Source organism: Pinus tabuliformis, chromosome 8 (assembly GCF_031772625.1).
Source record: "Pinus tabuliformis cultivar Carrire ecotype Pingquan chromosome 8, CPIR1, whole genome shotgun sequence".
In the NCBI taxonomy this organism is placed as follows: Eukaryota; Viridiplantae; Streptophyta; class Pinopsida; order Pinales; family Pinaceae; genus Pinus; species Pinus tabuliformis.
In genome coordinates, this window is record NC_142294.1 from 467,896,786 (window position 1) to 467,911,963 (window position 15,178).

At 35.9% G+C, this 15,178-nt stretch overlaps 1 protein-coding gene and 1 pseudogene across 1 annotated transcript; both read right to left on the minus strand.

The window, feature by feature from the left end:
- Positions 1 to 3,419: 3,419 nt before the first annotated feature.
- On the minus strand, positions 3,420 to 4,517 carry LOC149236082 (uncharacterized). The gene has a single exon (XM_089368762.1). The coding sequence runs from the start codon at positions 4,515 to 4,517 to the stop codon at positions 3,420 to 3,422; it is 1,098 nt and encodes a 365-aa protein (XP_089224888.1).
- Positions 4,518 to 8,638: 4,121 nt separating this feature from the next.
- Positions 8,639 to 9,503, minus strand: LOC149236083 (uncharacterized; annotated as a pseudogene).
- Positions 9,504 to 15,178: the final 5,675 nt, after the last annotated feature.

Consider the following 15,178-nt stretch of genomic DNA (forward strand, 5'->3'; position numbering starts at 1 on the left):
AATACCTCCATATTCATTAAGAGGTTGGATTTTAAATCAATCATGTCTGACAAGAAGTCAACCATGTTTGTAAAAGATCATAGTTATATGGATTGCTACCTTTGTTTAACCTTGTTTGGGTAGATCTTTATTCTTATATGCACAAGTTATTTACCAAACATTGTTGCAAGTCTTGTTTGTGAGAGTTGTAAGCTTGGCAAATATGTTGAACTTATTGACATTGAATCTTTTATGAAATAGAAAGAATCCCTTAGTCAAGATAGTTGCTAAAAAAAAGTAATGAGAAATCTTGTTTTACTCGAATGTTGTTGAAAATTATCTTATTCTTTAAATGCTCTACAAGTTTGTTGAATAATAGTTGTCACTAAATTAATTAGACAAATTGTCATCATTGAACCCATTCCTTTTTGTTAAGTAATATTATTTGTATGATCACATGTATAACAATTAATATTACATATGGAATTGACCTATGAGCTTTTGAAGCTTTGTGATTGCCAAATAAATGAGATGATGATTGCTGTAATAATTGATGAGCTAGCAATCACTGCATATGATAAGGCGATGGTGAGCATACATCTATGCAAAGTTTTGTTTACAACTATGATGGTCGTGTGTGACATCATTGAATAAAACCGATTAAAAGAAGATACCCACGAAAATTACCATAAATGAACATGAATAACGAATAATACATAGATTTGAGGTGAAACCAAATACTAGCTTTAAGTAATTCAAATGTTAGCCAAGACTTCGCTCATACAACATGGCAACCACTTAAGACATGCTTAATAATGATATTTGAAACAAGCAATAAATACTTGAAACAATCATTTGGAGTGGATTATATGAAATAATGCATTAATTTGTTATCACCTAGGGCTTGTATAATGGGTGTTAATATGAGATTATGCTTATAATTTAATAGAAATACATGAATTTTGAAAGAAACTAAAGTAGTGAAATGGTCAATTCTTTATGATATTTAACATGATATAAATGACACCAAAATGTAATTATTTAGAATAAAATTTGACATAGTACAAGCTTCATGTATTTGCATAATAATTTCAAAATAGCGTTTTAGTTTCTTAGAGAGGGAGTATGTGATGCCCCATTTTGTATGGATTTATTTTCTATATAATTTGGATGTTTGTCCTTCATTGACTTGATGACTTGTCTTATATGTGCCTTGCAAACTAATGAATTTTATGCTTTATTTTGGATATTATGTAGACTACTTGTGTGTAATATATGTGGGTGAGTGCATATGCATGTGACATGCATGTTGTTCTTTGATGATGAGATGATATTTGTATTCTTGTTTGTGGAACTAATTAAAATTTGTAGAATGTTGTTGACATGATTATTTTATGGTTGTTCCACACATATTGCTAAATAAAACTAGTTTAGACTACAATAGGATCTGGAGCGCATTAGCGCTCACATTTTTTGGCTCCCTCCTTATTCCCCAATTGTCTACACAATGGTAGTTACATTTTTTAAAGATGCATGCCATTAAATTTATCTCATGCTCTTATTAGGTGAATTGAGTATCTAAAATCTAGTTATATATATATATAGACACACACACTTTTGACATAATATGGCATTAATTTAGTTTTTTAATATATAATATTAATTATATTTAAAAAAAAAATAATATACAATAAATATTAACATGTGTGACAATATCCATGCAACATCCATGTCATATTGGATGATTCTACAATTTTTCAATAATTTTTTTCAAAGCTTTAATATCTAGCAAAGATTTACATTTAAAGTTTGAATAATCCCTATTTATTTATTTTAAAGTCAAAAGTTTGGGAAATCTTTAATTGTTTTTTTACAAAGTCAAAGTTTGAGTTAAAAGTTCAAATCAATTAACAAGGTTCACTGCAATCTTTATTTGTTTTTTTATAAAGTCAAAGTTCGAATTAAAAGTTCAATACAATTAACAAGGTTCACTGCAATCTTTATTTGATTTTTTATAAAGCCAAAGTTTGAATTAAAAGTTCATTACAATTAACAAGTTCACTAAAAATGAGGTTTTTTTCTTCTTCAAGTTTGAATTAAAAGTTCATTACAATTAACAAGTTCACTAAAAATGAGGTTTTTTTCTTCTTCTTTTTTGTCATTTATATCTATAGCACCAATGAGCCCATGAGTTGGACTCATTACTTAGTAACTTATGAGTTTACTTGTCATTTGCAAGTTTGACTCATCCATGAGTGGTTGATAGATAGTCAAACATAATACCCAAAGGACATTCAGACTTGATAATCCAATTATATCTCAAAATCATGGACCTAGCATCCAACCACCACTCACCCAATGCCAATGCTCTCCATTCTAAAGAACAAGACACGAAAGAATCATAACATTTCTACAAATTAATATTTTTCCAAACCCATTTCAGATAAACTGATTTTCTAACAATTTTTTAATAAAAACATTATGACAAAGAATTCACAACAAAACAAAAAGCGTTGTGACTAAAACTCAAATAAAAATGCATTATACTCCAGGTTACAATCCACAATCCATGCAAACCATGTTTGACAACAAGGACAAGCCTATATAGGCAATGTTAAATTTGCAGAAATATTATTTAATATTCTTTAAAAAGAAAAATATCTATGTATTAAAATAGTACTACGAAATCATCCATGTCTAAATACAATGGTTCATTCAAAAAAACGTGTAGGCTTGCAAGGGACTAGGATCTCCGAAAAAGGCATAATCCTAAAATGATTGCGTCACTTGAATACTTGACAAGGGTTCCAGTCCAGTCGATAACGACTTCATATTTTGGTATAAAAACATATAATACTAACAGAAAATGTGTAGAAAAATGACAGAAATTGCTAAGAAATTAAAACAAAAATACTGTTCTGCATCGAAAATGCATATATCGGTAAAGGCAATCTGCCATTATATAAGAGTTAAACTACTCATTTAAAGCCATTAATAACATCCATTCAAATAACAAGATAACTCTGTTTATGGTTTTATGGTTTGCAAAGATGAGGTATTTGCTGTGAGACACGCTGAACTCTGTAAAGTACAAGTTGGCAACACAATAATGTCTGGGGTGTGTTGATTACAAATCAATATTGGCCATTTGCCTTTCTCATGCTGAGGTAACGAAGGAGGTGAGTTGCACCTTCAGTTAAAAGCGATGCTGTGAATCGCTCCTGTTCTAAAATCTGTTTCTCGGAACTGTTAGCTGGCCCCTGCTACAAGCACCCTTCTTTTATGCCAAGGAATCCACAAAAGACTACAAATAAAGGCAGTGAATGAAATCTCATATTGATTGAAGCTGCTCACAACGATTGAACTTCATATTGATTGAAGCTGCTCACAACTTTCGTTGAATCCTTTTGACTGAAACACACTCACTGCAAGTCTCCTTGTCAACGATTAGCTTTCACAGCTTTCTCTCCATAGTAAATATCCCGCAGAACGGAGGAGTATTCGGGATTCCCATTAACATACTTTTCCAAGAATTTTTTGTCTGTGTATGTAACAATATGTGGAGAAATCCTCTCTCTCTTCAATAGTTGCATGGACTTCAAGGCCTCCATTACTCTATACCGAGGGATTATCCTCCTCTCCAAGCTACATGTGAACAGACAGGAATATCTAACAATATCATCCAATGGAAGCCCCAGTGATTTGACAAGAAAGTCTACATTCCGTTTCAGTTTTTCCTCTGAAAGTCCCAAAATCCCCGGCATCGAACATGAGACCTTGTAAATTTGTTTTTCAGAGAAACCTAAACTGCACAAAAACTGCAGTTTTCGATCTATCTTTTCTTTTCGCATTCCTAGACACCAATGCAAAGCGTGCCCAAATAGCTTGGATCCCCTCTCAAACCCGAGACGCTCAGCCACTTTAAATGACTCCATAACTTTTTCCTCCGTATGGGAGAGGAGACGGGGTGTTCTTGCCAATAAAATTGATAATGCATCGCCCTCAATACCCAATCTTTGCAAGACTGAAATCGCAGATTTAAGCTTATCCTCACTCTGATCAAGAATTTTTGAATCGGTATAAAGAAGCTTGCAGATATCCTCTTTGTTGATGATAGACCTTAGATAGCTGAGCCTAGACTTTAAGTCCCTTTTGGATTTATATAAGAAAATCCCAGGGTTGCCAAGAACCACCCTTCGAATCTTAGCAGGGGTTGTCAAACCACATTCACTTAACAACTCCAAACCTTCTTCCAAATCCTGGCTTGGTTTATTCAGCAAGGCCTTGCGAAGTTTAAGGACATTTGAAATATCTTTCTCTGACATACCGCATTTGTTGATGAAAAAATCTGTGACAACGCCCCCATCTGGTGGTGCTGGGGATGGGGTTGCTGTTTCCGTGCAGAATTTGGCGATTTTTATGTGGGGATTTGCATGAATTTCAAGAGGACGAAACAGCAAAATTGGGATCGATACATGAGTGGATGCTAGGGGGACTTTCTTCATTATCAAACGTTTCAATATTCGATGAATAGACATTATCTTTGCAACAGTGAAATCGCGGATTAAAATGTACCCTTGCTGAAATTAAAAGCAGAAACAGAGAAATAACTACCTGAAGGAGCCCGCCGGACTGGATGTCTGGATGAATATCGTCGTAGATGGTTTCGGAGGGCAAAACGTTTTCGAAGACCAAAAGTGAGCACTGTGCTGCGAGGATTTAGGGTTTCATTTGAGATGAGGTTTAGGGTTTTATGAGGGTTGGAATCCTATGAGGTGGAATGGAAGAAGGAGATGGATGTTTCCCTATAGCACGTTGGGCATTGTTTTTGATGTTATGATAATGTCAATGTTTGATGTTATTAAATTATTTTTATAATTTTCCAAATTATAAGATAATTTAATAACTAGCAATTGCATTGAGGTGTAAAGGAATTTTGAATAAGTTTTTCACACCCTTACAAAAAGTTTAAATTCTCACATGGGTACAAAAGTTTATTTTTGCAAAAAAAAATGGAACCCTTTGAGCTTTGTAATTTTTTGAGCTTGTGTCTCAAAATTTTCCATATCTATCTACAATCCAAACAATCAATAATTTCTTAAAACAAAATACTAAACTAAATAAATGAAAATAAAAATAAAAACTAATATAAAATTTAAAATAAATTAATTAACTGTAATTTTAAATAAAAAGTAATTTAAAATAACTTAAACTATAACATAAATAGATAAAATTACCCAGATGCGGGTGTCAACTTCAGTATTTAAGGATATGGCTTATTGCCAAGCCACCTGGATTGCCAGCCGGCAGGAGGCTGATCTTCCGGCCCGCATGGTAAAAGCCATATTAAGGCTCATCGCAAACGAATTTATGTCTGCTCAGTCTTGGACGGCGCTGCAATTCAATGCGCGCATGGCCCTTTCGTCCTGGTTCGCGCTCTCCAACATGATGCGCCTTCATTCTCCTGCTGCGGGCTTTGCCTTCGGCCTTTATATCACCTTGTGGTTTCAGATGCTCCACCTCGTCCCTCCTGTGGCCTCCGTCGTTTGGCTCTGTAACTTTTCGGGCCTCCATAGCACCCCTGCTCCGCCGGTTCTTCTTAGTCTCAGCTGTTTTCTTAGGTTCCCTGGCGCTTCCCCAATGCCTCGCAGTCGAGGCATTCCGCGAAGGGGTGGTCGCTCTGGTATCAGAGTAAGCCCCTCGCCTTCAGAGCCCCGGCAGCTAACTCCAATTGCATTGGCTCAGCCCTCTTCTCCGCCGTCTGACCAGGAGGGAGCCAACCCAAATAGCTCTTACCAGTCGTCCAGTTTTGTCTTCCAGAGTCGGATTAATAAACCGACGGTCACTGTGAATTTCTCTGTGTTCATCTCTGAAGAGGCAACCCACCATACCAGCTCGACCCCTCCGGCTTCCCCCAGTTCTCAGAATGAAGGCGTTCTGCTCGGAGATATGACGGGAGTGGTTTATCAACCGGACCTCATCAACGACGGAGCCCCTGCTTCGAATGTTCCTCAGCAACCCGCTCAGGCCATGGAAGAAGACAAAGTCAGAGAACCAGCTCATTTCCCTTCTGGAATTTTACACCTGGTAACGGACTCGGCTGGAGAACCGCTGATGGACGAAGAAGGCTATGTCACATGGGTAGCCTCTCCAAGTCCGGGGAAGGAAGAGAAGTCGGCCTCTCCAGGTCAAGCCGACTGATGCGACTCCGGGTGCCTGTTATGTTTTTTGACTCTGTGTCTATGGTTTTACAGTTTAAGTCTCGGGTCTGTTTTGTCTTAGGCTTCAGATGGATATAGCATTACTAGAAAATTCAGACTTTTTTCTATGTTATACAGTCAGTCTTGATAGATATCAATGTATTTTTGAAACTACTGAAGGATGGGAGTATCATAGTCTGGTTATTTTTTGTCAAGATGTCAGGGGTAGCAATCAGTTTCTCAAGATCTGCTTTGTTCATCCTGTGAACAGCACCTATTGTAAAATCCCTGAGTTTTTGCTAAAGGATTGGCTTCGGCCTCCTGTGCGGCTCTGATCTTTGTACATATCTTTTTACTTTTTTAATAGAATAGCATTTACCGAGAAAAAAAAACATAAATAGATAAAATTCAAATTTATATGCTATTAAATAATAAAATCAACGTTACTAAATCAAAGCTAAATATTTAAGCTTAAACCAAAATTAAAATAAATTTAAGCTAAACTAAATTAGTTTTTAATTATAATTAAAGAAAACTAGTAATATAACTAAAATTAGGTAATTTAGATACATAAACTAATAAAAACTAAAATGACTACCATAGATCAAAAACTAAAATAGCTATTAAAAGAGTCATGACATAAAATGAAAGGAAACTATGAAGTTCATATGATTGGAAGAGCATATCACTAATTTCATATTATCATCAAAGATATGTTGAATTCCAAGATTTTCTAGTAACCCTTGTACATCATCTGTAGTAACCATGTCATCGCCATAAATTCAAGATAGGTCCCATTTTTTAACAAAGATCGTGTATATTTTAGTTACAAAATCTCTGCTCGTTTGATCAATCCTACCTCCAGACAAGTGGTATTTTCCAAGATCACTTATAATATGTGGGTCTTTTGGATTGCAAAGTTCGGGAAACTTAGTTTACCATTATTTGAGAAACCCAAACATGAACATAAAAGTTGTAATTCTTGAACTTGACTCAGGGACATGGATACAATAATACTCCAATACATAGACATGGCAGACACATTTGAAATTCCTATTGTTGCAGTGCTCAAGTACGGTCATTCTTGAAATCTGGAAAAGCGAGAAGGAAAAATAGTAGAAAATCAAGAGTCATCTTTGTCCACCTTTGCAAGTCGTCTTTGTCCACCAAGGTAGTTGCAAATGTCAGAGCTGAAAATATCATCGAATCAGCAAAGGGTTTGGTATCAAATGGAGTCAAAGAACACATATTTTCTCCCAAATTTTGTTAATGTGGAAGCTGGAGGAGAACTTATTTTAGAAACCAGAGAAATGAAGGTCAACAACTATGAAAGTAGTAAAGGTCTCCCATACTGAACAAATGTCAATTACAAAAAGACCCAAAAAGTATCAATACCAAAACATTCAATCAACTTTAATCTCGTAAAAGTTCATGCCTTACAAGATAAATACATGAGCTACGACTGGCAAAACATACAAACAGAGTATATCAATTAATCTTTGATTGTTTGCTTTAAAGGCTTGGTTGGAAAAAGCAAAGAGATCACAAGAAATGCTCTGCAAATAGGTAGTTCGTTTTGTTTTGAAACTATCATATCAAACATATATAAACAATACATGGAAAGCAATTTGCTTCAATGGAAAGCAAAGAGTGGAAAAAAAACTCAAAGTTATGATTACACATAAAGTTAAACAAATTAAAGAAATGAATTCATTGGATATCTCCATAACATACTTAAAAATCACCTATGTTAACTAATGAAATTATTAACATAGATTCATAGCAACCCTAGATAAATTAAGTGTCCAAGCCGATCAAAATAAATAATTGAGTACAAACCTAAATATGCCTTTGATTTATTAAATGCCCAACGAAATTAAATAATTGAGTACAAATCTCTCCACGCATAAAATATCTATTGTAGATATATATTATCAATTTTATTTTTCATATCTTCTATTATTAAGTAGCTTTAGGAATACAAAAATTCAATATAGGCCTTTTTCCACTTATATTCAATCTTTATCTGTTGTGAAATCCTTATCTACGTGACCATTCATAAGGCCCTCAGATATATTTTTTTGCTAGATTTTCATTTTTTGGCTCCACATAAAAAGATACCCTACTCAAATTACTTTGCATATCCTTTATTTATCCTTAGATCCTTGGAACAATCTTTGTATCCTCGTGCAACATCAAACTCAAACATTGTACTAGTTCCGCAAATCCAGCGCAACATATCTTTCAACACAATTTTGATAATAGCATTCCACTAGTAAGCATACCTTTCTTCCATGCAACCTACTTAAAGAAAAATTAAAAAGAAAAAAAATGAAGTAAAGTCTCCTTGATCGAACATCTGAACCTTTGTAAAGCTGGCAAATGATCAACATACAAGGTCAGATTTAATGTTCAATAATTGTGAAAGTCGGAGACGAAGCCTGAGAAGGTGGAGAAATCTAAAATAAGGACAATGGCTCCACTTGTCTTAATATGCTCAGCGAATAGTCCATGCCCTCACCGACCTGGGGATCAGTACTCCACAGTTGATTGGTATTTATGGCTAAATCATTTGAATCCATGGCAACACTCATGTTATCCGGGTGGTCAAGAAGACAATCAACTTCTGCACCATAAAATTGTTGCATGGGAGAATCAACTCACAGGTTCGTTGAGTTGTTTAAGCTCTCATTGCTTATTATTATTTCTCCTTCACAGTCTGGCTTCATGGATTGGGAGTAACAACTAACCATTTATTCCTTGTCACCATGGCTAATTGCAGGCACCCTTGAGGGGTTTTCCAAATGATTTCAATCATTACCGATAACTTTTTGCAAATCTATTGATAAAGATTATCATTCAAGCTCATCCATGGTATTAATCGATATACAACTATGATCAATTTATAGTTCTAAAGAGTCAATACAATTAGAATGGAGCACAACTACATTTGAATCATTGTTGCTACTCTGATAATTTATAGTTCTAGTACACATGTTGTAGGAAGATGAGATTACTTCTCTTGAGTGTTTCGAAAAAACATAAATCGGATCACAAATCTCCCATGATGATGGCGCTCCTGTGTCCTAATTACAGAGTGTTTGTGAGTTTACAGGATTCAAATTGTGGTATGTCATTTTTGATCTTGAAATGAAATGAAATGAAATTTTAATGTCCACAAGACTAGATATAATCTATGTGACCAGATAGGATAATTGCAAGTACATTCATATACATAACACAACTTTTAATGCTTCAACTTTACACAGTAACTTGGCATGTATTGGTGAGAGTCATAATTTTGCATACTTTCAGAATTTTCATGCTCTAGAATCCCAGGGGACTCAAGAGAGTTACATCAGATTCTTTTAAAAATGAAGTATTCAAAATGACAATATTTCTATAGGTGGTTATGATAATTAAAAAGTAGTAATTTTATGTTGTCCACATCCATTTTGATATAAAGTTGTTTGATTTGAAACCAATTCAAATTCAACTATCTTTAATCACCCTATAAGATACATGAAAATTGCCATAAAACCAATTCAAATCCAACAACCTATAATCAACTAATAGTACATAGTAGGGTAGATAAGGATGGTGGTAATTTCATGGCTAGGCTATTTTGAGCTTCAAAGTTTAGTGGGTAGTCGGGCCTATGAGAACTTTTATGATCCAGACAAAATACAAGATTTGGATTCCTTAGCCATCATTTAAAATTCTAAAGAAATTAAAGCTGCATTAAAAATGTAATGGTGGGCTCTTGTGGAGGAAGTGGAGGAGGTGAGATGATGAGAGGGCTTGCAGAGAAACCTCAAAGATGTGAGGCAGTTGGAACGGTGCCCCAATATCTCGTAACAGTCGATGGACAAAAGAGAAATATGGACTTGGTCTTTACTCCTGTAATAGCCCTCGTGAAAATTCCATGTAAAAATATATAACTACCACGGATGATGGGACATGTATTCCAAGCTGGATGGTGGGCAAGACATCCTAAGGGGTGTTCATTTGGTTGTTTATGGCTAAGGAAATTGGCAAAGGCAATGGCTAAGGCATTAGAGAGGCAAAAAGGTATTTTGACACATTTATTTATGAAAATAATGGAAATTAGGAGAAAAGGAAGGTGAAAGGTCACATGTTGCATGTGAGGAGGAAATTGAAGGAAAATAATGGAAAATGAAGAAAATAGAGGCCTCATTAATAAAAATTCTTATGAGGATCAGTTGGCAAGATTTTCGCACAAGACTAAGTCAGTTTAGATTTGGAGCTCTCTCATTATTCTCTCTCTCATACTCTTGGATGCTTAGATTTGGAGCTCTCTCATTATTCTCTCTCTCATACTCTTGGATACTTAGAGTTTTCTTGGACCATGAAAGGGAATGAAGGCAAGAGGAAGCAAGGATCAAGCAAGGAAAGGCAGGATCAATCAACTACAATAGGCTTCATTACAGTTATCAACTTGCATGTGTATTTTCCTTGCTAGATTTGGCATGCATGGGATTAAATGTGTTTCTTTTCTACCTTGGCATGGGTCTTGCCAGGTGTGACAGTATTTTCAGCCTAGCCTTGACATTTCCTAATAGCTTTGATGAGATGGGTTCTCTCATGTGTTTTGTGGGGGATGGCCAGATTGGATTCGAAGCTGAGTGGGGTGTATCTCCGAATTGACAAACACATGGTGGTAGTGGTCCCTAAACCAGACTGAGGATGCACGAAGCCACTGGCCTAGTAACCCCTGAACCAGACTTTGGGTTGTGGAAAATCCAGATAGTGTGCCTCGGTGGGCCTAGGAATCCTTGCTGGTGAATGGCAGGATATACGGTAAAGCCAAGAGGTGGATTTTCTCTCCGTTGGGCCTAGTGATTTGGATGGAATGCACGGTAAAGCCTGGAAATTATGTCTCGATGTAGGGCCTAGTGATCCCTGGATCATACTGTGGATGCACGGTAAATCTTGAGAGACTAGAAGGCACTCAAATTCCTCACGGTGTAAGTGGAGAACTCCAATGGCATCCACATTGATTGGTGTTTTTTGATGTGTTCTATGAGTCCCACATTCATGCTTGGAATATGGCATGGGGATGATTGGCTGAAGAGAGACTTGGCTCAGCCAATCTATGGTTGGGTGGAACGTGGTAGTCCCATCACCAGTTGGTTCATTGCATTTATTAATGAACAATTCATTCCCTTGATTTTCATGTGCAAATGTACTAGTATATATATGGATTTTGATGGCTGACATGTTTATTGTATTTGTGTTCCTATTATGTTGGTTATATGCACATTTACCCCAGAGGGTGTTATAGAGTGGTATCAGAGCTTCCAGGTTCAAACACTTGGACTGGATGGGCTCTATCATAGGTGAAATGAAGAACAAAGGTTAAATTTTAGACCTTTTGTCATATATGTTATAAATTTTCTTCTGTGGCATATTAGATTTGAAAATTTGTCCATATTGAAGGCAAATCTCACTAATAATGTGGTAAAAAATTTCAGATATTGGTTCAAAATACTTTAGGAATTATGATCTAAGGAAGATGACCTTCCTGAAGGCACCTTTAAACATGTCATGTTAGAATTTCTGCAATAACTCATCTTCTGTAGGCTTTCAGAAGCTGAAAAATTGTAGACATTGAGGGTACATACCACTGTGTGGTAGAAATTTTAGATATTGGGTCGCAACATTTTATGAGATATGAGTAGAGGCAGTCAAGCCTTCTAAATGCTCCTAAAATCAAGCCTCAAACAGGTCACACTGACATTTTTGTTATAACTTTCCTTTTGGGGACTCTCAGGAGCTGAAATTTTTTCCACAATGAGGGGAAATCCCATTGATATTGTGATAAAAAAAATTCAGAATTTTCTAGGTACTCCTAGAATTGTGCACCAAATATGATTGTGTTGGTATTTTTGTTATAACTTTTCATCTATGAAATCCCAGAAGTTGAAACTTGAACCATAGTGAGGGAAAGTACCACTGATCATATGGTTACATTTCCATAACTTTTACTACTACAATTTAGGATATATGCATTGAATCATTCACTATATTAGTTTGCATGCAAAAGGTTTGATGAAATGCTTAAATGGTTCAATGATTAATTGCATACAAATTGTTTGATAAAATGCCCCAATGAGTATGTTGTTTGTGGTTGGGGATAGTATTGATGTGTAATAGTATTGTTGTAGTTGATATATGCTTACTTGTATGCAAATAGTTTGCTACATTAGTTTGCATGTAAAGTGTTTTAAGAAATGCTTACATGCAAATGTAATAGTATAGTAGTTGTTTGAAGAAAATGTGAAAGTATGGTAATTGTATGAAGAAAATGTTATTTTTTAGATGGGATAATATTGTAGTATGATAATATGGATGTTGCTGATCTGTGCCTATTTTCATGCAAAGAATTTGAAGAGTTGCATGTAGGGAATTTGAAAGGTTGCATGCAAAGAATTTGAAAAGTTGCATGTAAGGAAATGGAAAAGTGGCATGTTTTTAGTTATTATGTTACAAGTGGAATAAGTGCAATGTTTTTGACTTAGTCTCATACAAATTTATGAGAAATAAAAATCAATTTCTTTTCAAGTGTGGTTGAATTTAGTAGATCTTTGGAGATCCCATTTCCATAATTGGACATTGGAGTTCGGGCCATTATAGTAGGTTCCTCCTTCTACCTTAGTGTGGACCATGGATAGTAAGCGGGTATGCTTATAGGTTGTTAGTATTGATGAACGTTGATTTCAGGTTAATAGACACAATGTCTTGATTTTTGGAACATGTGACTGACAGTGTATGAATTATATGTCGCTTACATGTCGATTTCATGATACCTACTTACATCCTTGTATGTTAGGTTACATTTTTTGAATATTTTGATTACATGTATCAGTCTTGTAGGTTAATTACAAGAATTAATCGCTGATGTTCGACTACATGCATTTATGCGTAGGTGTAATTGATTTGGCATTTCTTATGCATAATGTTGGTTGCATGTGGCAATGAGTACAATGGAGTAATGGTTGTTGTTATGTATGTATGGTCGTGGCTATGATTATGCATATATAGTAGGTCAAAAATGCCTTGTGAAGTCATTGTATGTAATTTAGGTCATCCTGATGCTATTGGTTGGTATGATGCTAATGAGCTAGTTGAGATAGAGCAAGGGATGCAGATAATCATAATGAGGTTGCAGCATTGGACTTTGGGATAAGAGAAGATCGTCATACATGTATTGTATGTTTTGCATGCAGGTATGTAGATTAAGGATTGTTATATGCATTAGGGTTATATACATTAGGTTTATGAACATGTATTTGATGTTATGGTTACATTCATGATAGATGTTAGATGATTAACATGGTTATATGCACATGTGTCAGATAGTCAAGAATGATAGTAACCTGTAGTTGTATGCATTGCTATCGTTGTTTTATATTAGATAACCTGATGATTATGTTGTATGTTGTTGACGAGTATGATATATAGCTTATTGTTGTTATATGCTATTAACTTGATGATTAGGGTCATTTGATTGAGATATTGATGTCATAATTTGGATTGGTCATATGCATGATGGTTATGTTCATTGCCTTGAAGATCTTGATGTTATATGTATTGTGTTAACTTGGTTTGACATATGCAGATGGTTATGGTTGTGATATTCAGGTATGAAGTGACATATTTGTGAGATGGTGTCATACTAATCTAGATTGACTTTATCTGTATGAGTTTACGATGTGAACATGTTATTTAGATATTGTTATGGATATCATGATCTTATGAGTGCTTGAGCTAATGTGTTGTCAAGTTATATTGTGCTAACTAGATTGATTGTGCAAACAAAGATCACCTCCCCTGAGATACGTTAAGGTATCAGTTTCTTATGTCATGTATTTGGTGCTTGAGTGTTGATTCTGTCATCTAGTTGATTTATTTAACATGGTATGAATTTTTGATGAATTGCATAATATGATTATGTGTTCAAATGATCTTTTTTTAAGATGGAAACAACACATTCCTCCGATAGTGGCAAAGGACGGATCCGCGATCGATTCCGGAGATGGCCTCGACTGCTCGCGTCTGTTGTTCCTTGGGCTCTCTAGAGGGTTTAGCGCATGGAGGATCCAGATCCATAGTCGATCGTCCGCCTCTACAATCCCTGGCTCAAACGAACCCAGATCTAAACGAACCCCCTGTCCGCCAAGATCTGACAGATACGGTTAACACCCAGAAGACGAAGATCGCCGACAATCTTTGGGTTGAAACAAGCGGTTCGAACGGCCATTCAGGATACCACCAGGACTCAGCTGACGAGAACAAGCTCGGCGGAGAAGCGGTCTTCTGCAACAATGGAACTCGCAGGATGGAAAATCGTAAATTTTGTTCAAGGTATGGAAGAAAAACCCCTTTCATTGAATATCAGAACGCTGCTCTGTCTATTATTGGCGTAGATCTGGGTTCCCTCCTACCATGGAGCTCCAAATTGGAGTCTTTCCCACCGATCCGTGGCATCCTGTACAGAGCATGCCCTGAACTAACAGATCTAGGCCCTAATATGGCATATCGACCCTATTTTGTCCCGATCCAGGGGAATATGCGCAGATCGAGACCTGGGTTCGTCGAACCAGATACCAACATGGCAGATCGGACCCATATGATAAATCGGACTCAAACCATATCAGATCTGGTCGCCCATCCATTGATATGGGACATGCAAAAGCCACAGAACAAAATCTCTGCATCAGATCCATCAATTACAAGAGTTGGAACTCCGGCAAGAGGATTCCAAGTATTTATAAAACTACCTGAAGGAAAATCGAAATTTATCTGGGTTCAAGAATCGAATACTGTTAAGCAAGTGCAGGAAATGATCATGAAACAATTAGGATTCCCCATCAGATCACAAAATCTGATATATGAGGGCAGAGCTCTTCAAGATACTAAATATCTCTGGGAATATCAGATTAAACCCCTGTCAACAATCATACTCAATCTGAGAT